The sequence below is a fragment of the Oryctolagus cuniculus genome, chromosome 4 (genome assembly GCF_964237555.1).
Source record: "Oryctolagus cuniculus chromosome 4, mOryCun1.1, whole genome shotgun sequence".
NCBI classification, from domain to species: Eukaryota; Metazoa; Chordata; class Mammalia; order Lagomorpha; family Leporidae; genus Oryctolagus; species Oryctolagus cuniculus.
In genome coordinates this window covers 16,652,319-16,675,203 of record NC_091435.1, presented here as the reverse complement: position 1 = coordinate 16,675,203, position 22,885 = coordinate 16,652,319, and the positions used below count along the sequence as shown (strand labels likewise).

The window sequence follows — 22,885 nt, the reverse complement described above, 5'->3', positions numbered from 1 at the left end:
AAGGCAGTGAAAAAACAAACTCTTAATAATAGAAATATGAGAAAGGAATGTAAATTTCAAATTGTCTCTGGATCTCTTAACTAGAGGAATAAACTGGCAATTAAATTATTATGAGGAAAAAAAAAAGGATCAAAATACCTGAGGCACACTGTGTTTTCCATACTTCCAAAACTTATTCTGTGATAGAAGAGACTTAAATTTCTCCTCCAGAGAATCAAGTTCATTATCAGGTAAAAGGCAAAGTAATTTCTTCAGTGCCAGCAGGGAACAAGTTACAACCCGATAGAATTTAGCTTCTCTTTCTTCCTCTGGAACAGTTCTTGATGTGAAAAGAAATGAAGACAGACAAAGACTGAGAAAAGCCAAACTATATATATGGCACTTCTAAATTACATGTGTTATCATTAAGTATCTAACACAGTTGCTTTAATTTTCCTACTTGCTCTGTGCTAATTCCTCACAAGATACAAACACAGAATTTTAACTACTTATTTTACTTCTAATGCAAGGTGAAAGTAGATGACAAGCTGTGGCTTAAAAAAAAGTTAGCCAGTATACTACTCTCAGTAGCATGTACTAAGGCAATCCCACAGAACCAATATGCCTGGTACTACTTCACCTTACGGATTCTTAAAAGTCTGATTAAAACATAAGCATGAAAGTAAAATACTCTCCTATTTTTTCAGTGGAATTGTATGTAGTTCCTCAACTACTTTGAACCAAACTTTAAAGGTAAATGTAGGAAACATCTAAAACAACTCTTTCTGATAGAATCATTCTAACAGATTCTTGATAATCCAAGCTAAACAGCAAGGACAATCTGCAAGTAAAAGCACTCAATGCAGCACCAGGCACACAGCATTAAATTAAGTATTTTCATCTCTGTATTTAGAAACACTTCTTAAAAAAAAAAAAAGTCACACTGAAATTATCATCTGATTACCTGTAAGCATAGCAAATCTTTAACGTGTTACACAGAAACAACACAACTTACTGTGGGTCACTGAGTGTATCAGGTGTTTCCTTTAGGAGATGATCTTGCAGCACCTACACAAGGAGAAAAATACCAGAGCCTTGAGCTTTCACTGCACTGTCAATGGTGAATGGACAGGACACAGTTAAGTAAAATCCAATTAAAAATTAAATATATATATATTATGTATATATAAAATATGTAACATAATATATACAGGATCCCCAAGGGGCAGGTGTTTGGCCTAGCAGTTATAATACCTACATTCCCTATCAGAGTACCTGCTCTCTAGCACTGACTCTGTTCCCATTTCCACCTTTCTGTTAAAGCACAGCCTGGGAAACAGCAGGTGATGGCTCAAGTAGTTGGGTACCTGCCACCCGCATGGAACCACTGGAATGAGTTCCTAACTCTCAGTTTTAGCCTGGTTCAGTCACAATTGTTGCTGGTATTGGAGGATTGAGTCAACAGATGGAAATACTTTAGTGTGTATGTGTGTGTGTGTGTGTCTAATAGTCTCCATAAACCTCATATTAATGAACAGTAAAATTATATAGATTCAAATTTTACCTGTGTTACTTTTCCTATCAAGCTGCATGCTTTTGGGGTAAGAAGGAAAGAGTACTTCCCCACTCCTCCAGTATCTATCAAGAGAAATTTTTCTCCACATACTTTTGGCTACTTATTCCTCCTTCTCTTGCACAGAGCAGTGAAGTAGGAAAAAAAAATCTATAGTAAATCTGAGAGAAAAATTATACTGCTTCCCTCTTCCCTCTTTTTGAGAGCAGCATTGCCCACAATGAAGGACTACACTGTGCTCTGCTCTATGACAGTGGGTTAAGCCACTCTATGTGACACCAACAACACATATCAGAATGCCAGTTCCATTCCCAGCTGTCACATGTCCAACATAGATCCCTACTAATGTACAGCAGCAGATGGCCCAAGTGCTCCAGCCCCTGCCACCTAATGAGAGACCTGGATGGAGTGCCAGGCTCCTAGCTTCAGCCTGGCCCAAGCCTGATCATTGTAGCTATTTAGGGAGTGAACCAGTGGATGGAAAACCTCTTCCTGTTTCTCTGTGTTCCCCTCTCCTCCCTACCCCCGCCCCATCACTGTGTCTTTCAAATATACAAATTTAAAAAATAAAGAAAAAAGAAAGAAATGGAAGGGCTAGAACTTGAACCAGACACTCCAGTATGAGAAGCAGGTATCCCAAGCAGCATTTTTTTTTTTTTTTTTTTGACAGGCAGAGTGGACAGTGAGAGAGACAGACAGAGAGAAAGGTCCTCCCTTGCCGTTGGTTCACCCTCCAATGGCTGCCACGGCTGGCATGCTGTGGCCGGCGCACCGCGCCTATCCGATGGCAGGAGCCAGGTGCTTCTCCTGGTCTCCCATGGGGTGCAGGGCCCAAGCACCTGGGCCATCCTCCACTGTACTCCCTGGCCACAGAGAGCTGGCCTGGAAGAAGGGCAACCGGGACAGAATCCGGTGCCCCGACCGGGACTAGAACCCGGCGAGCCGGCGCCACAAGGTGGAGGATTAGCCTACTGAGCCGCGGCACCGGCCCCAAGCAGCATCTTAACCACTGTACCAAAGGCCTGCCCCGAGAAATCACTTTAACCACACCACACACAGTAAAATATCCTCACAGCCACCTAATGGAATACAAGTTAATTATCATTTTATATGTGAGGAAATGAAGGCACAGAACATCCCCCAAGGTCATACACCCATGGGAATGGTACCCAATGGTATATTCGTGGAAAATGTCTTATAGACAGTATGATATATTAGTTATAATGCAAACACTTTGATCTTCATTTGCCTAACTTCTAATAAATTGGTCTTCAACTTGAAAAAGTTAAAATCCAGGAGCCAGCGCTGTGGTGTAGCAGGTAAAGCCGCCACCTGCAGTGCCAGCATCCCATATGGGTGCCAGTTTGAGTCCCAGCTGCTCCACTTCCAATCCAGCTCTCTGCTAAGGCCTGGGAAAGCAGAAGATGGCCCAAGTCCTTGGGGCCCTGTGCCCTCGTGGAAGACTCGGAAGAAGCTCCTGGCTCCAGATAAGTACAGCTCTGGCCTTTGCGGCCATCTGGGGAGTGAACCAGCAGAGGGAAGACCTCTCTCTCTCTCTCTCTGCCTCTGTTTCTCTGTAACTTTGCCTTTCAAATAAATAAATAAATCATTACAAAAATGAATAAATACAAGAAAAAGATTCAATCAAAGTAGATATTTTGTTGAAAATGGTCAATTTTGTCAAACACTATGTAAAAAAGACAATCTTCTGTTGAAAATATTTTATTTACTCATTCTTCTACAATGGCAGCAGCAGGACTGTCACTGTATTATGCTTTACATTCTTTAAATACTTAAGAAAAAAAGACACAGAAACTTACATTTGTAATTTCATCTTTACAAAATGCTATGGCTTCAGGTTGCTTGGTTGGCGGGAAAGCAGCTTCAAATGCATCTTTTGCAGCAAACGCAGCTGGTGTATATGTATCACACTGAGCCATCAGCCAATAGCCCATTAAACTTTTTAAATAGGGAGCCAAGTGTTTCTTTACTTTAAGGATAAGTTTTTCAAAAGCTTGTTGCGTGGCTTCTCGAACCCGGCGGTCATGATCCTATTGAAAATACAAATGTGGTTTGAAAAAACTATAACCCATAAAAACAAATTCAAGCATATATAGGCATTCAATAAATGACACATTAACAAGAATTCGGTTATGTATTAAATTCATCTAAGTTTGAAGTGTCAAGAATTTGAGATTTTTTTCATTAGAAATAATTTTTTCTTTTCTCCCTTTCCTAATGAGCTCAGATTATTTTAATTATAGATTCAACTCATTTTCATTCTTCTAGAGCAAATAAAAATCCAAAGGAATAAAATAATTGTCAGAATTTATTACAACTGGAAGGCATCTGGATGATTCTCTAGTAATGAACTAATTTGTGAAAAAAAGACTCTCCTCTCACTCACTATAAGTCAAAAATCCAATCCGTAATAATAATGCTGACAACATTTCATAACCCTAACCAAAAATAAACCATTTAAACCCAACAGTTCTAGTGACTTCAACTGAAGAACATATAAAGGAAATTAACTAGTAAAGTCTTAATACTCACAAGTGAAATTTTGCAGAAAATTCTTGGCCAATATGGAAGCACTCCTTTTACTATTTCTGTGTCTCTCTCTGTACACATGGTTCCAAATTCCTGCATAGCCTAAAAGTATTAACATCATTAACATCCAGGATATTGGCTGTGGATTACATTTATGCTGATCTGGAAGCTTAGGGAATGTCATGTAACAAGAGAATGTATTATTTCTGTTTGTGTCATATGGGATTAATTTGAGGTGTTCTTTCACAGGCAACTATGAAAGAAATGGTTCCACTGTTTTAAGAAAAAAATAAAATGCATACAAACAAACAAACCCATTCAAAAGAATCAAAACCACATTCCCTAATGGAGAAAATGCAAAGTCCAGAGCAACGAACTAATTTATAACCCAGAAGATAAGTATCAAGTAAATTTATGCTTGTTTCAGAAAAAAAGTGCAAATGTAAAAAAAATTTATTAGTGATAAATTATTTATTTTCATATAGGATATGCTGATGTGACTTTTTAACAAAAAAATTTTAATAGTTTTTATGAAAAGAAAGCTTACTTTTAATTTTGTTGTGACATCTTTCTTAGACAGTTTCCGCAGCACCATTCGGAAATCAGAATCTACAAGACTGTCTATTTCTTCAGCTCCTTGAATAGCAGGAACATAGCCTAGGTCACTATGTGATGTTCCAAAACCAATAAATCCAGGAACCGTTCCCTGTTCTTTGGCAAGGAGTTCCGCAGCTCGGCCACTGTTTGAAGGCTGATAAGAAAGAGCAAAAAAGCCAGAGTCTAAGAAGAGTTCAAAATATAACTTTTTTTTTAAGATTTACTTATTTATTTGAAAGTCAGAGTTACACAGAGAGAGAAGAGGCAGAGAGAGAGAGAGAGAGAGAGAGAGAGAGAGGTCTTCCATCCATTGGTTCACTCCCCAACTGGCCGCAATGGCCGGAGCTGCGCTGATCCAAAGCCAGGAGCCAGGAGCCACTTCCCGGTCTCCCATGTGGATGCAGAGGCCCAAGGATTTGGGCCATCTTCTACTGCTTTCCCAGGCCATAGCAGAGAGCTGGATCGGAAGTGGAGCAACCGGGTCTTGAACCGATGCCCATATGGGATGCCTGCGCTTCAGGCCAGGGCATTAACCTGCTGCACCACAGCACTGACCCCCAAAATGTAACTTTTAATTCCTGGACAAGTCCCATGGTTCAAACAGTTATTTGACTACATTTTTTCTTCCTAACATAAGCTTTCATCTGTTGCAATGTTACTCAAAGATGAATGTTTCTGTTACCAAGAACCTGTCAATAATGATCCTAGAAATTATTTCCTGTTTTTTTTTCTTTTTTTTTAATATTATTCATTTGGGGCTAGCACTGTGGCACAGCTGGCATCTGGGGTGCCAGCATTCCACATGGGTGCCAGTTCGAGTCCTGGCTATTCTACTTCCTATCTAGCTCCTCACTAATGTGCCTGGGAAAGCAGCAGAGATTGGTCCAAGTGCTTGGGTCCCTGTACCCATGTGGGAGACCCAGATAAAGCTCCTGGCTTCAGCCTGGCCCAGCCCCGGCCACTGTGTCCATTTGGGGAGTAACCAGGGAACAGAAGATCTCTCTCTCACTAATCTCTCTGTAACTCTTTCAGATAAATAAATCTGAAGGGGGGGGGGAAGAAAGACACATATTTTAAAGTATATATTTATTTACTTGAAAGTCAGAATCACAGAAAATGAGGGAGAGACAGAAAGAGAGTGCTTTCTTCTGCTCATTTACTCCCCAGATGGCCCCAACGGCTGTGGCTGATACTTCCGAGTCTCCCAAGTGGGTGGCAGAGGTCCAAACACTTAGACCGTCTTCTACTGCTTTTCCCAGGCCATTAGCAGATAACTAATTCAGAAGTAAAGAGCTGGGACACGAACTGGAACTCAAAAGGGATGCTAGCATCATGGAAGCTTTACCCTATATGCCACAACACTGGCCCCTATGTGTTGGTTTTCTAAACATTAAAACAGTGTTTTTTAAATTGTGTATATAAGGGCTGGTGCTGTGGCACAGCAGGTTAAAGCCCAAGCCTGCAGCGCCAGCATCCCCATATGGGTGCCAGTTCAAGTCTTGGCTGCTCCACTTCCAACCTGGCTCCCTGCTAATGCATCTGAGAAAGCAGCAGAGAATGGACCGATTCAACCATGTGGGAGACCCGGAAGAAGCTCCTGGCTTTGGATTGGCTCAGGTCTGGTAGTTGCAGCCATTGGAGGAGTGAACCAGTGGATGGAAGACCTCTCTCATTCTCTCAGTCTCTACCTCTCTAATTGTCTTTCAAATAAATAAAATATTTTAAAATTAAATAAATAGTATATATAAATCCATTAGTGGCTCATAATTTAATGGGCCATGCTAGAATTTTAATGAAATGGAACATTCTTAAAATTGAACATATCAAATGTGGCTAAGATTTTCATAAATACTATTTTATGAAATTTTTATTTCCAATTTTCATATAAATGAATGCATATACACATAGCTATACCATACAGTGATGTAAAGTTAGCTCATTAATGGGACCCATGTTTTCTTTTTTTTTTTTTTTTTTGACAGGCAGAGTGGACAGTGAGAGAGAGAGACAGAGAGAAAGGTCTTCCTTTGCCGTTGGTTCACCCTCCAATGGCCGCCGCGGCCAGCGCGCTGAGGCCAGCGCACCGCGGCCGGCGCACCGCGCTGATCCGATGGCAGGAGCCAGGAGCCAGGTGCTTTTCCTGGTCTCCCATGGGGTGCAGGGCCCAAGCACCTGGGCCATCCTCCACTGCACTCCCTGGCCACAGCAGAGGGCTGGCCTGGAAGAGGGGCAACCGGGACAGACTCCGGCGCCCCGACCGGGACTAGAACCCGGTGTGCCGGCGCCGCTAGGTGGAGGATTAGCCTAGTGAGCCGCGGCGCCGGCAGGACCCATGTTTTCAATTCATCTATTCATTCAACAAATATTTATTAAGAAATCACCATGGGGCAGGTATAATGACAGCTGCTTATAAACTGGGAATTCCCTACTGGCAGATACACTCACTTCCATTTACACAAAGCCTAACCTAAACTCTGTGAGCTAAAATTATGGATATAAAAATCAATTTAAGATACAAATCTATTTATTTGTTTTGAATCACAATCAGTGTTTTGACTGATATACAATAATTTTCTCATACTAAAAGTTAAGAAGCTGTTACAAAGAAAAAACACACATGAACTGTTGAAAGAAATTCACTCATTGTCCTCTAAGTGGGCAATGCCTCAGTTCAACCACCAAGACATTAAAACTCATCCAAACTCATCTATTTCTTATCTCTCTACAAGAATACTTGTAAAGGATGATAAAAACATGTGATTCAAATTGCTCATATTCAGGAGTCGGGGTTATGGCCAGCGGGTTAAGCCACCACCTGCATTCCATCTGGGTGCTGGTTCTAGTCTTGGCTGCTCCAGCTCCCTGCTAACATGCCTGGGAAAGCAGCAGAAATCTTTTGGCCCCTGCACCCATGTGGGAGACCTAGATGGAGTTCCTGGCTCCTGGCTTCGATTTGGACCAGACCCAGCCTTTGCAGACATTTGAGAAGCAAACCATCAAATGGAAAATCTGTCTCTCCTCTCTGTAACAAGTAAATAAATAAATCATAAAACAAATAGACAAAAAACACCAGGGGCAGGTATTGAGGCATAGCAGGTAAAACAGCCACCTGCAACACTGATTTGAGTACCACCTGAACCACTTCTGCTCCAGCTCCCTGCTAATGGCCTGGGAAAGGCAGCAGAAGATTGCCTATGTGTTTTATGAAGATCCTGGCTCCAGCCTGTCCCACCCCTGGCCTTTGCAAGATCTCTCTCTCTCTCTTACTTTGTCTCACCCTCTCTGTAGTTCTGACTTCCAAATAAATAAATAAATATTAAAATACACACATACACAACAAACAAATACCCAGCAAAAGCAAAATTGCGTTTGGGAAATTTATTTGACAAGGAATATTCTGGCCTACTTTCTAAAGGGAACCAAGTGAACAGAAATAAAAAAGACGTCATCAATTACTTTTTTAAAAAAAAAAGATTTATTTATTTGAAAAGCAGAGGTACAGAGAGGCAGAGAGAGGCAGAGAGAGGCAGAGAGAGAGAGAAAGAGAGGTCTTCCATCCACTGGTTCACTCCCCAGATGGCTGCAACGGCTGGAGCTGAGCTAATCCAAAGCCAGGAGCCAGAATCCTCCTCGGGGTCTCCCACACGGGTGGAAGGGCCCAAGTACTTGGACCCTCTTCCACTGCTTTCCTAGGCCACAACAGAAAGCTGGATGGGAAGAGGAGTAGTCGGGACTTGAACTAGCGCCCATATGGGATTCCAGCGCTGCAGGCAGAGGCTTAGCCAACTACGCCACAGTGCTAGCCCCCATCCTTCACTTTCAATGCCTGACAAAAACCCTACTTGTACTTCAGAACACTCATGTTTGGGACACCTTATTCCTTCATGTCCAAATCACCATCCTTTCCCATTCATGTTCTTTTTGCTCATATGTTTATCACTATTCTTTAAATAATTACAATATTTCCTTATATATTTGTATCATCAGACTAATAGTTCAAGGCTGGCAGACATCCATCTATCATCTCTGAACACATGGCATCCAGTGATCAGTCGTTTGTTGACTGAATGTCACTCTGAAGATCCTACTTTGTAACTTCCTAGCTACATGAGCTTAGGCAAGTTAATTTCTCTTAATCTTAGTTCTATCATCTTTAAAATGAGACAAAAGTAACTAGCTCATTTCTTGGACTATTGCATATATTGAATCTCAGGGATTTTTTTTAAATATTTATTTATTTGAAAGGCAGAGTGACAGAGAGAGAAGGAGAGACACAGAGAAATCTTGTACCTGCTGGTTCACTCCCCAATGGCCCCGAGAGCTGGGCCTGGTTCAGGCCAAAGCCAAGAGTCTGGAGTGCCATTCAGATCTCCCCACATGGGTGGCAGGGATCCAGGATCTTCTGCTACTTCTCCCAGGCACATTAGTGGAGAGCTGGATCTGAAATGGAGGAGCTGAGACCTGTACCTGGCATTCATACAGGATGCAGGCAGCACAGGCAGAAGCCTAAATGTGCCACATTACCAGTACTTAAACATAACTTTTAAAACCATCATGGTAATTGATTCCGGCAGGAATCATCAAGAGTGCTGAAGCCAACAGGTAAAAGTTTGTGGGAGAACAGGACATTCACAGTCTCAAGCTACCACTCCACGTACTGTTTATTAGTCAATGGAAAAAGATGACTTTAGGGGCTGGCACTGTAGCACAGCAGGTTAAACCTCTGCCTGAGGTTCAGGCATCCTATATGGCACAGTTCAAGCCCTGGCTGCTCCACTTCTGATCCAGCTCCTCACTGATGTGCCTACGAAAGCAGTGGAAGACAGCCCAAATGCTTAGGCCCTTGTACCCCCGTGGAAGACCCAGAAGAAGCTCCTGGCTCCTGATTCAGAGCTCCCAGCTCTGGCCATTGTGGCCACTTGGGGAGTGAACCAGAGGATGGAAGACCTCTCCATTTGTAACTGACTCTCAAATAAATATATCTTTTTTAAAAAATAACTTTATAATGTACACCAGCTTAACCAAGTAATTAAAGAAATAGCAATGGGGCCGGCACTGTGGCGCAGTGAGTAAAGCCGCTGCCTGCAGTGCTGGCATCCCACATGGGCACCGGCTCAAGTCCCGGCTGCTCCACTTTCAATCCAGCTCTCTGCTATGGCCTGGGAAAGCAGCAGAAGATGGCCCAAGTCCTTGGGCCCCTGCACCCACATGGAGACCCGGAAGAAGCTCCTGGCTCCTGGCTCCTGGCCTCGAATCAGCACAACTCCGGCCATTGCAGTCATCTGGAGAGTGAACCAATGAATGGAAGACCTCTCTCTCTCTCTCTCTCTCTGACTCTGCCTCTCTGTAACTCTGCCTTTCAAATAAATAAATAAATCCTTAAAAAAAAAAAAAAAGGAAATAGCACCTTTAATAGGGCAGAGATTCCATATGTCCCTTATGTGATGCACTAGGAAAGAATCACCATCTAAAAAGAAAAAACCTTTACCCTGGATCTAATAATAAGAAAAAAAATTAGATAAAACAAATTTAGGCAAAATAAATGGCCCCGACACTTCCAAATTATGATGTCATAAAATATGCCCACCTCAAAAAACAAACAAACAAACAAAAAAAAAAAACACAAAAAAGGACCAGAAAATTGGATTAAAGGGACCTAAGTGATATCTAAATGAGTGATTGATCCTTAATTGAATCCCAGATGGTTTCAAAATTGTATATCAAAAATAGTCAAGGAGCCAGCCTGCATCCCATTTGGGTGCTGGTTGGAGTCCTGGCTGCTCCACTTCCGATCCAGCTCCCAGCTGCACAGGAAAGCAGTGGATATGGCCAAGTGCTTGCACCCCTACACCCATATAGGAATTCTGGAAGAAGCTCGTGGCTCCTTGCTTTCAGATATGCCCAGGTCCATCAGGTGCAGCCATCTGGGGAGTGAACCAACTGATAGAACACCTCTCTCTCTGTCTCTCCTTCTCTCCTGTCTGTAACTAAGCCCCTCAAATAAACAAATAAATCTTAAAAAAAGAAACACACACAAAAAAAAAGGGTTATAGAGAATACTATTTAGACAACGTAAGAAATGCCAATACAAGATGGTATATTATACACCAAAATTACAGTTTCCGCATGTTATAATTGCTGATGATTATGTAGAAGAAAAGAACTACTTTTAGATGTTATACATTGGGGCTGGTGCTGTGGCACAGTGAGTAAAGCTACCGCCTGCAGGGCCAGCAACCCATATGGGCGCCACTTCGAGTCCCGGAGGCTCCTCTTCCAATCCAGGTCTCTGCTATGGCCTGGGAAAGCAGCGGAAGATGGCCCAAGTCCTTGGGCCCCTGCATCCACATGGGAGACCTGAAGGAAGCTCCTGGCTCCTGGCTTCGGATCGGTGCAGCTCTGGCCATTGTGGCCAACTGGTGAGTAAACCAGCGAATGGAAGACCTCACTCTTCGTCTCTCTCTCTCTCTCTCTGCCTCTCCTTCTCTCTCTGTGTAACTCTGCCTTTCAAATAAATAAATCTTTAAAAAAAAAAAAAAGATGTTATACAATAAAGTATTTAAGAATTATGGGGCCAGCGCCATGGCACAGTGGGTTAATGTCCTGGCCTAAAGTACCACATCCCATATGGGCGCCAGTTCGAGACCGGCTGCTCCACTTCCATTCCAACTCTGATATGGCCTGGGAAGGCAGTAGAAGATGGCCCAAGTTCCTGGGCCCCTCACCCGCATGGGAAACCTGGAGGAGGCTCCTGGCTCCTGGCTTCGGATCAGCCCAGCTCCAGCCATTGCGGCCAACTGGGGAGTGGGCCATCAGACGGAAGAGCTCTCTCTCTCTGTGTAACTCTCCTTTCAAATAAATAAATAAATCAAAAAAAAAAAAAAGAAAGAAAGAAAGAAAGAAAGAAACAAATACAAGTCTCACTTAAAAAAAAAGAAAGTCTGGGGCCCGAGCTCTGCTGTAATAGGCTAAGCCTCCGCCTGCAGTGCCAACATTCCATGTGGGCACAGTTCATATCATGGTTGCTCCTCTTCCGATCCAGCTCTCTACCTATGGCCTGGGAATGTGGTGGAAGATGATCCATGTGCTTGGGACCTTGTACCCACATGGGAGACCCAAAAGAAGCTCCTGGCTCCTGGCTTCAGATCAGCACAGCTCCAGCTATTGCAGCCATTTTGGGGAGTGAAAGAGCAGACAGAAGACCTTGCTCTCTGTCAATCCCTCTCTTTGTAGCTGACCTCTCAAAAAAATAAATAAAAATATAAAGAAAAAAGAATCTAAAATCTGAATTGCACAATTACCTTATATATTTCAGGAAAGTACAATTAAGAAAGAGAATAAATATGGGGGGTGGCACTGTAGCAAAGCAAGTTAAGCCACAGCCTGCAACACTGGAATACCCTATGAGCACCAGTTAGTCTAGACTTTCCATTTCCAATCCATTATTACCCTTGGTAATATACCTGGGAAAGAAGCAAAAGATAGCCCAAACACATGTTGGAGATCTGGATGGAGTTCCAGGCACTGGCTTTGGCCTGGATAACACCAGCCATTGCAGCCATTTGGGGAGTGTATCAACTGATGGAAGATGATCTTTCTCTCTCTCTCTCTCTGTCTTTCAAGTAAATAACTTAATCTTTAATAATAAAAATAGATATGACCAAATATTAACAATTCATGAATCTAGGTATAAGTAAAGAATATATGGACTGTAATCAGCCCTTGTCCTGACTGTCGAGGAACAACTTACTATTTTATTCCTTTTAGTATTGTTTTTGTCCTACTTAATACCATTGGTTGAACTCTTTAATTAACACACAATTATTCTTAGTTGTTTAAATTTAACTGAAAAGTGATCTCTGTTAAATATAAGAGTGGGAATAAGAGAGGGAGGAGATGTACAGTTTGGCACTTGCTCACTCAGACTTACCCCTAATGGTAGAGCTAGAAACGTGCCAGGGGATTCCAAATCAATCTCATCATGGTGGCATGCACCAATGCCATCTTACTAGTCAAAGCAATCAATTTAAGTTCATAATTGATCATAAGGATAGGATTAAGTGTCAAAGGGATCACATAAACAAGAATAGTGTCTGCTAATAATAACTGATAGAATTAAAAAGGAGAACGATCCAACATGGGAAGCAGGATACACAGCAGACTCATAGAATGGCAGATGTCCTAAACAGTACTCTGGCCTCAGAATCAGCCCTTAAGGCCTTCAGATCCGGCTAAAAAGCCCATAAGAGTATTTTAGGCATGGAAAGCCAAGACATTCTGGCAAAAAAAATGACCTACGTGAAAGATCTCTGCGAGTGAGATCCCAGCAGAAAGAACGGCCATCAAAGAAGGAGGTACCTTTCTCTGAAGGGAGGAGAGAACTTCCACTTTGACTATGACCTTGTCTAAATAAGGCTGGAGTTTGTGAACTCAAAAGGCTTCCATAGCCTTGGCAGCTCATGACAAGAGCCTTGGGTGATTACTGACATCATAAATAAGAGTGTCGATTGTTAAATCAACAACAGGAGTCACTGTGCACTTACTCCCCATGTAGGATCTCTGTCTTTAATGTGCTGTACTATGCAAATTAATAGTAAAACTAGTACTCAAACAGTACTTTATACGTTGTATGTCTGTGTGGGTGAAATCTTTACTTAGCAAATACTAAGTAGATCTTCTGTATATAATTAAAAATGAATCTTGATGAAGAATGGGATGGGAGAGGGAATTTGAGATGGGATGATTGCAGGTGGGAGGGAGGTTATGGGGGGAAAAGCCATTATAATCCAAAAGTTATACTTTTGAAATTTATATTTATTAAAGTTTTTTAAAAAAAGAAAATATGGATTGGGGCCAGGGTTGCTAGCAGTAAGCAAAGTGCTTAGCACAATACCTAACAAGGTAAGTTACTGTAATTTTTGATATTATGTTAAACATTTCAAGTGACAGATCTAAGAAAATATGGCAATGAAATCACTACAATTAACTGAATCGAAAACAGGAGAGAAAGCATGCTAATACTATTGGACTGTGCTATAACAAACCAAATATCATTATTTTATATATAGATATATGTATAAAATTATAACATCCATAATCATATGGGTTTACACGAATCTACTTGGGTGGGAGGGTCTGGTGTTCTGGTGTAGCAGGTTAAGCTACCACCTGCAGCACCATATGGGCACTGGTTCCAGTCCCAGCTGCTCACTTCTGATCCAGCTCCCCGCTAACATACCTGGAAAAGTGGCAGAGGATGGCCCAGATTGCCAGGCCCATGGACACATGTAGGAGATCTGCAAGAAGCTCCTGGCTTCTGGCTTTGGCCTGGCCCAGCCCCAGCCATCTGGACATTTAGGGAGTGAACCAGTCAATGCAAGACCTCTCTCTGTCTCTCCCTCTCTCTTTCTGTAACTCTGCCTTTCAAATAAATAATCTTTAAAAAAAAAAAAAAAAAAAAAACTTGAGAGCCTTCTTTAAACAACTACCTATGAACTTCTACTATATGCCAGTCCCTGTTTTAGGCTCCAACATGACAGCCCCAAATAGAAACATCTGCCTTCAAAATACATCTCCTTGTGAAACAAGATGGTAAGTTACCCAGTACGTTTAAAGTCCCATGCCACGTAATAAAATAAAGAAAAGAGAACACGGATCTTGAGAGAGCTACGATTTAAAATCGGGAGATCACAGGAGACCTCACTGGGTTGCATGGAGCAAAATTTGGAGCCACGTAACAGAAGAGCATTGGGAGCCCGCCAGGCAAGGTCAAGAGTGAGCTGGGAAGAGGGAGTGGAAGATGGGGTCTGACACGGAAAGCGGCGACAGGTTGACCAACATAAACCCCGTATTCCCTGGCAAGAACTTTGGCCTTGACCCCGAGCGGTGCGGGGAAGCCACATGCAGGAGGACCATGATGGGAAGTGCCCAGAACACCAAGCTCATTTTATCCTCCTCCCACCCAAGTCCCCTAGCTCCCAGCACCGTCTCCCACCGCGACCTCGGCCAGGCAGCCATCCGACTGAAGCTACCACTGAAGCTTCTCCTAAAGACAACTGTTAGGTGGGTGATCGGGTGGGGACAGCTGTGGCACGGAACACCTTCTTCTCTCGAGCAATTCCTCAAATGCGCTCAGGAGTAACCCACCCCGCTTCGGACGCACACACAACAGACAGGTCACAGTCCACACGCAAACACACGCTTCCCCACAACTGCGCTCCCAACACCCTCCCGCTGAGGCTGTCAGGCAAGGCGTCGTCTGTTAGCCAGGCCACCCTGCACTCACCCTCAGGTTCCCCTTCGTTCGCTGCTTGTTCTTCCCGCCCATGGTCCCGGTAGAAGCCGCACTCCCAGCCCGCAGCTCCTGGGTTGACACAGCCGGGCCACAACTTCCGGCCGCTCGCGCCGGAAGAGCGCTCAGTGCAACAACTTCCCCCCTCCGGCCCTCCACTTCCGCCACCTGCCCCGCCCCCTTTGCAGCCCCATTTCCTCTTCCGCCTGCCGCTGCCCTTGAGGTCAACCGAGATGTCACAGTTTAAGCCGCGCCTGTAAGTCTAGTAGGAGGCCAGCTTTGTATCTATGGCGTCAAATCAGTCAGTGCTCTCTTGAGCAAAACTGGCAATGGCGGTAAAGAAACAGTTTAAGTCAAGGATGATAGAATGAATACATAACCGTAAGCCTTTGGGAAGGTAGAATGTCGAACCTTAAAAGTGATGCGGTCATCAACTAGGCATTCCGCTTCGGAACTGGAGAGTAAAATTAAGCATTTTAATAAGGTGGTTCTTGTCAAAATTTGAGTGCTGTTTTAGGAAATACTCTTCCTAAATTCCCCCGCGCTTTTGACATACCAAAATTTTATGTGCGAGGTGGTCTTGAGACATGTGGCACTTGAAGGGTTGTGTCACATTTATATCCAGGCCAGATCTCTCTTATGTGATCCACAGACATGCATACCCTTTTCATCAGAAGGCTTGGAATTTGAACATCTTGGCACCCAGATCCACATTCAATAATGGAATGTATTTTACCCCCAAATTTAGTTCTCTTCCATTGTCTGGGCGAAATGCACCACTGTAAATCTTAAGTGCACAAGCCACTCTCCTGAGAGTGGTCCTCTCTCATACCCTCTGTCTCCCTCTTACCCTCGTCCCGTCATACACTCTGTCCGATAAACTCTCAAACCCTAACAAGTTTGCCTCCCAAATACCTGTCACATTGATCCCTCTTCATCTCCATCATCACTACCAAAGATAAGGATGCCTTGGTAGTAGCCTCTTTACTGGTTTGCAAACATGCATTCTCACTTCAGCCAGGGTGCACACTGTTTAATAAAACTGGCCACAAGATCCTGCAATCACAGGGTCCCATCTCATGCCAAGGGTGAGCCACCGTAGCTTTGCTTAATCTCTTAACAATGCCTCAGACTTTCCAGCTTCAGGGTCTTCAATCAGATGTTCTTTCGGTGAAAGGTTTTTTGCCCATTTCTCCCACCTCAAAATTCTTCAGTCTTCCTGAGCTCAACTTGGTTAGGTTTTATTGTACACACTCTCATGGATGTCTCTACTTAGCAAAAGTGGAGGAGCCAGCATTATGGTATAGCAGGTTAAGCTGCTGCCTACTGACCCAGCTCCCTGCTCATGGCCTGGGAAGGATGCAGAGGATGCTTGGAGTCCTGACACACATGTGGGAGACTTGGGTGCAGTACTAGGCTCCTGACTTTGGCCTGGACCAGCTCTGGCCATTGCAACAATTTGGAGAGTGAACCAGTGGCTGGAAGATGGCTGTCTTTTCTTCTGTCATTGTGCCTTTCAAATAAATAAATCTTCAAGACAGTAATTAGATATTAACTAAGTATCTAGTATTTACTATGTCCCATTAATATAACAGTATTTGGCCAACAATAGCATTAGAAAATATAATGGTGGTGCCAGTGTTGTGCTGTAGTGGGTAAAGCTGCTGTCTGCAATACCAGCATTCCCTATGGACATTGGCTGGAGTTCTGGCTGCTCCACTTCTGATATAGCAGCAGTACACGGCCCAAGTGTTTGGGCCCCTGCCACCTATGTGGGAGACCTAAATGAAGCTCCTGGCTTGGTCCTGGACTAGTGCTGGCAATTGCAGCCGTCTGGGAAGTGAACCAGCAGATGGAAAAATCTCTCACGGTAACTCTTTCAAAAGAAATAAATAAATCTTTAGATGCTATTTCTAGTTCCAACGAAATATATATCACTAAGAGTGTCATAAAATCTATAGTTCATCTAGGAAAACAACCTATAACATTTACTGAGGGGCATAAAAGATAATAGATAGCTCTTATTTCTAGACAGAAAAATCAAATAATGGAAAAATGGCAAGAGATTACATATGATATTGGTTCAGAAGACAGTTTCTGGTTACTAGTGATAAATTTGGACATGTTATGTAACTACTCTGATGCCTGTCAAAGGATTGTGGTAAAGGCAACTGAGGAGTTCTTCAGAGGGATTTTAGTACAGACATGGTAAGCATTTAATACATTAGCTATCAGTACTATGTTGATTCTAATAAAAATACTGATAATTTTAATGTAAGCTATAATCTGCTTTTTATCTCTTTCTTTTTTTTACTTTATTTGAAAGGCAGAGAGAGAGATCTTCCACCTCATGGTTCACTCTCTAAATGTGCCCAACAGCCAACAGCCAGGACTAGGCCAAGATGGAGCCAGGAGCCTGAAACTTAGTCCAGGTTTCCCACATGAATGGTGGGGACTCAAGTACTTGAGCCATCATCTGCTGCCTCCCAGTGTCTTCCCAATTAACAGGAAACTGAATTGGAAGTGACGCCAGAACTCAAACCCAGGTACTCTGAAATACAAACAACCTAGTGTCTTAACTGTCGCACCAAAGGCTCATCCTTACACAACAGCCTCCATGGACTTTGAAAACAAGATTTAAAGTTGGGAAGAGGACTAGTATTGTGGCACAGCAGGTTAAGCCACTGCTTGTGATTCTGGCATGCCATATCAGAGTCCTGGCAACACTGCTTCCAATTCAGTTTCCTGTTAATGTGCCTGGGAAGGCAGCAGAAGATGACCCAAATACTTGGGGCCCTGCCACTCATGTGGGAGACTGGATGGAGGTCCTGGTACTTGGCTTCAGCCTGGCCCAGACCTGGATGTTTTAGTCATTTGGAGAGTGAACCAGCAAATGGAAGATCAATTTGTCTCTCTCTCTTTTCTCTCTCTCTCTCTCTCTCTCTCTCTCTCTCTGTGTGTGTGTCTCTCTGTCTCTGTTTCTCCCTCTCTCTGTGACATTCTGGTTTTCAAATAAATAAGTACATGTTTCTAAAAAATATTTTCCAGAAGAATAAAATAAGAGACCAAATAGTAAATTTTTGGCAAATAATACTAAAATGAATCTTTTCAATCAAATGGTAAGATTTTGAAGTCATAAAACAATAAACCAGTGTTGCTGTTGATTTCTCAACAATGTTGCAGTGGATTTGTTTCTGAGAGGAGCAGCATGGTGGGGGCAAGAAGCGCGGAGTCACCACACAGACCCCGGAGTCACCACACAGACCCCGGGAGTCGGGTGAAAGTAGGCTTGAGGCGAGCAGCCCGCAGACTCATTTATTACAGTTGGAACCACATCTTATATAGTCAAGACCAACCAATCTGGTCAAGGGGCGGTCTATGCCCCAACCAATCACAGCCTGTTGCCAGGCAGGCTCCGTTGCCAGGTGGGTTTCAAAGCCATTCCTGAGTAACTGACACTCGCTTGCCAGTGGCCACCTTGGCATGGCCTTCTCATTCCACCATAAACCAGTTCTAAAAATAAAAGACCTAATTGAAGATAACTATTAAATTTAAATTTTTTAAAGATTTATTTATTTACTTGAAAGTCAGAGTTACACAGAGAGAGAGGAAAGGCAGAGAGAGAAGTCTTCCATCTGCTGGTTCACTCTCCAATTGGCTGCAATGGCCAGAGCTGCACTGATCCGAAGCCAGGTTAAGCTACAGTGGGCAGGCTGGCATCCCATATGAGTACCAATTTGAGTCCTGGCTGCTCCACTTGAGATCCAGCAAAAAGAACAAAGCAGGAAGCATTATACTACCTGACTTCAAAATACACTACAAGGATATAGGAATCAAAACAGCATGGTATTGGCATAAAAACAGACATTTAGACCAATAGAACAGAACAGAGTCTAGAAGTAAACCCTGCATTTACAGCCAGCTGGTTTTCAACAAATGTACTATGAACACAAATTAGGGAAAGGACATTTTCTTCAATCAATGATGCTGGGAACATTGGATATCCACATGTAGAAGAAACTGTCGCTCCCCCTCTTCGTGGAGGAACGACACAGGACCCTGCGCTGTTCTTTTGTCTGCTCGGCCCTTCCCGGGTTTGCTGCTGGTTCTTCCCGGGTTGGCTACCATCCCTTCCACCTCCGTGGAAGGGCGGTTCCCCCTAGCCACTTTCCCCACTTCCACGGGGGAGCGGCACACCGCCGGCCGGCTCTCTCGGGGGCTGCACAGGTGTTCCTTCAGATAGATGTTCCCCTTAGATGTTCCTTGGTGCATGTTGTCTCTCTCCTCCTTTATAGTCCTCTTCCACCAATCCCAACTCTGCTACCCACATGCTGAGTACGCTGCTCTCCTCCAATCAGGAGCAGGTCCTACAGTTTATTGGTTGAACTGGAGGCAGCTGTATAGAAGCTGTTTCCTCCTCTCCCAGCGCTGTATTGTGGGAGAGCAGATGCATAGAATAAGTCTTAATTCCAGTAACTTAGTCTAGTCCGAGTTGCTCCCAGTTGCTCCCCACAGAAACAGACTCCTATCTCTCATTCTCACCATATACAAAAATCAGTTTGAAACAGACCAAACATGGGTGGATATTTTGTGTAGTGGGTTAAGCCCATGCTTGAGGTAACCTTGTCCCATATCAGAATGTCAGATTGAGTTTTGGCTACTCCACTTCCAATCCAGCTTCCTGCTAATACGTCTTAGCAACAGCAGATGATGGCTCAAATACTTGAGTTCCTGCCACCCACTTGGGAAACTTGGATGGGCTCTTGACTTCATCCTATCTCAATCCTGGCTGTTGTGAGCATTTGGGGAGTAAACCAACAGATGGATGATCTCTTTCTCTCTCTCTCTCTCTTTCAGGTAAATAAATTTTTAAAAAATTTATGGACTCTAGGGACAGACATTCTGGCATAGAACTCTGATATGTGTTAAACAGGTGGGTTAAAATGCCACCTCTGATGCTGGCATCCCATATCAGAGTGCTAGTTCAAGTCCATTCTACTCCACTTCCATCCGGCTTCCTACCAATATACCTGGGAAGCAGTGGATGATGGCTCAAGTCTTTTGTGTTTCTGCCAACCATGAGGGACACCCCAATGGCATTGCCGTTTGGGGCGTGAATCAGTAGATGGATGATCTCTGTGTCACTCTGCCTTTCAAATAAAAACATCTTAGGGCCCACACTGTAGCACAGTGGGTTAGGCCACTGCTTGGGATGCTGGAGTCCCTTATCAGAGTGCCAGTCCAAGTTACAAACCAACTTATTGCTAATTCACCTGAGTAGGCAGTGGATGATAGCCCAAATGCTTGGGCCCCTGCCTATCTGGGAGAATAAGATGAAGTTGCAGTCATTTTGGGAGTGAACCAGCACCTGGAAGAATATTGGCACTCACTCCCCCCACACCTCAAGCTCTATCTTGCCAAAAAATAAAGATCTTTAAAAATAAGCTCTTTTAAAAAATAGCCCAAAGAATTAAATATCACATCTAAAACTAAAATAACTGGAAGTAAACACAGAGGTATTAGGGCGGGCAAAAATTTTGGATAAAACCACCAAACACAAAACAAAAGCAATAATAGACATGAGATTTTATCAAATTAGTAAGTTTTTATATAGCAAATGGAACAGTCAATGGAATTGTAGGAATGTAAATTCAGCCATTGCAGGAAAACAGTGTGAAGATTTCAAAAACAAAATAAAGGGGCAGGGGTTTGGTCCAACAGTGAAGACACCAGTTTATGTGCCCACACCTATCCCAAGTGGTGATGTTGTGCAAATACTTGAGTTTCTGCTACCAATGTGGGGGATCTTGATTGAATTCTCAGTTTCTGTCTATCATAGTCCTGGTATTTCAAGCATTTGAGGAGTGAATCACAGGATGAGAGCTCTTTCTCTCTCTGTCAAGTTATTTAAGTAATTAAAGAACATTGAAATAAGGCCAGCGCAGTGGCTCAATAGGCTAATCCTCCACCCGCCGGCACCCAGGTTCCAGTCCCGGTCGGGGTGCCGGATTCTGCCCTGGTTGCTCCTCTTCCAGTCCAGCTCTCTGCTGTGGCCCGGGAGTACACTGGAGGATGGCCCAAGTGCTTGGGCCCTGCACCCCATGGGAGACCAGGAGAAGCACCTGGCTCCTGCCATCGGATCAGCGTGGTGTGCTGGCCTCAGCGCACTAGCCGCAGCAGCCACTGGGGGGTGAACCAACGGAAAAAGGAAGACCTTCCTCTCTCTCTCTCTCACTGTCCACTCTGCCTGTTCCCCTCCCCCCAAAAAAAAATTGAAATAAAAAAACATTTAATGAGACAGAAATGTTTACGATCTATTGTTTCCTGAAAGAAGGTAGACACTAAGTAGAAATTACAGTATGGTTTAAAATTGAAAAGCCCATATTTGCAAAAATAAGATACCAGAAAATGCAAAATTAAAATTCAGTCCAGTTTTGTCTTGTGCACAGGTTAAGGCTCATTATTTATTTTAAAGGTAGAATCAGAGAAAGCTCATTCTGTTATCCCCTGGTTCACTCCTTAAATGCTACAACAACCAGGGCTAGGCCAGGCCTGAGGCTGAGAGCCAGAAGTCAGTTCAAGTCTCCCAGGTAGGCAATAGGAGCCCAGCTACTTGAGCCATGACTTACTGCCTCCCAGGGTGAGCATTAGCAGGAAGCAGAAATCAGGAGTAGTGAACCCAAGCACTCCAAATGGGATGCTGGCCTCCCAAATGGCATTTTATCTGCTTGCTAAATATCCACCTCAAGGATTAATTCGCTATTTCTATATTTTCTATATTAATTGTTTTTCTAATAAAAGTGAATGACGCATATATAAAATGGGGGAAGACAAGAGGCAAAGGAGTACAGGCTTACAAAATCGGAAATGCTGCTGAAAAGAAAAAAATTCTTTTGGTAAACCCCTGGTTAAAATCGTGGGGGAAACCGTGAATCTCCACACCAAGGAACACCTTTTCTTTAATTCTCCCGCTGGAATCCCAAAGAATATTGAGCATTGCCTCTTTTTCGGAAAAATAAGCTTTAAAAGTTCATTTCAGTTACACAGCTGCATTCCCCCCAACCCCGAACTGCGAGTCTACACCTAAGGACTCAGGTAGGAGTTCCAGGCAAGTGCCAAGCCAGGAAATGCAGAGTTCGTTGCTGTGGCGACGGGACACAACCTACCCAGAGGCCCCGGCTGACAATGCCAGGCACGCCACCGACTACTGCTTCCGGGGCACGCCGGCCCTGACAGGCGCATGCGTGAAGCCTCGTGGTCGTCTCCGCGCTTATAGCTGGGTACCGTTTGCGAGTGCGGTGGGGCCACAGAGGAAACCCTCCAGTCAGTCACGGCCCCAGCACGGTTGTGGGAAGCCGGCGCCTGTCTTCCCTCGCAGCGAGCGGCCTTGGACACTGCGCCGGTAGAGCAAAGGACCGTAAGATCCACCTCCCTCTTCCTACCCACTGGCGTCAGATCAAGACTGCTGCAGCGCAGAGCTCGCCGTAGCCTTTGCAGCAGTTGTGTGGACTCAGTTTGTTCTAAGCACGTGTAATGACCGCTGGACAGGGGAGGGGCTGTCTGAACTGCCACTGACTCTTGGTTGCCCTGAGACGTTTCTGGAATTTCACCAGCGATTTAGTTAGGTTTCCTTGGTATAGATCCTTCTTGGGAGAAGAAAAAATCTGTGTAACAGAGTATTTGTGTAATTATCAGGTCTGCACAGCAGCATATACAGTGTTTTTTAAACGCAGTTTATCAAATTAATGTGCAAATGATAAGACTGGCTTTCACTGTGTTATTTACAGTTCAGTTGATTTGGATCTGGGGTCAATTTTAATATTTTTGGCTTTTTAACACTTACAATCTGTTGTTTGTATAGCAATTTTTTTTGACAGGCAGAGTTAGAGAGAATG

General features: G+C 43.6%; 1 protein-coding gene across 2 annotated transcripts in view; it reads right to left on the bottom strand.

Annotated features, from left to right (window-relative positions):
* LTN1 (listerin E3 ubiquitin protein ligase 1) overlaps positions 1-15,195 on the bottom strand; it is a 72,766-nt gene extending 57,571 nt beyond the window's left edge. Inside the window, exons 1-6 of one of the 2 annotated variants that reach the window (XM_008267154.4) lie at positions 14,985-15,195; positions 4,650-4,853; positions 4,106-4,204; positions 3,373-3,603; positions 995-1,047; positions 139-319 (exon numbers count right to left, since the gene is read on the bottom strand). In XM_008267154.4, coding sequence (XP_008265376.3) covers positions 139-319; positions 995-1,047; positions 3,373-3,603; positions 4,106-4,204; positions 4,650-4,853; positions 14,985-15,026 — 810 coding nt within the window. In that variant the 5' untranslated portion in view covers positions 15,027-15,195. The remainder of the gene's footprint in view (positions 1-138; positions 320-994; positions 1,048-3,372; positions 3,604-4,105; positions 4,205-4,649; positions 4,854-14,984) is intronic. The other variant, XM_008267153.4, reaches the window with a different exon arrangement.
* Between the last annotated feature and the right edge of the window lie 7,690 nt (positions 15,196-22,885).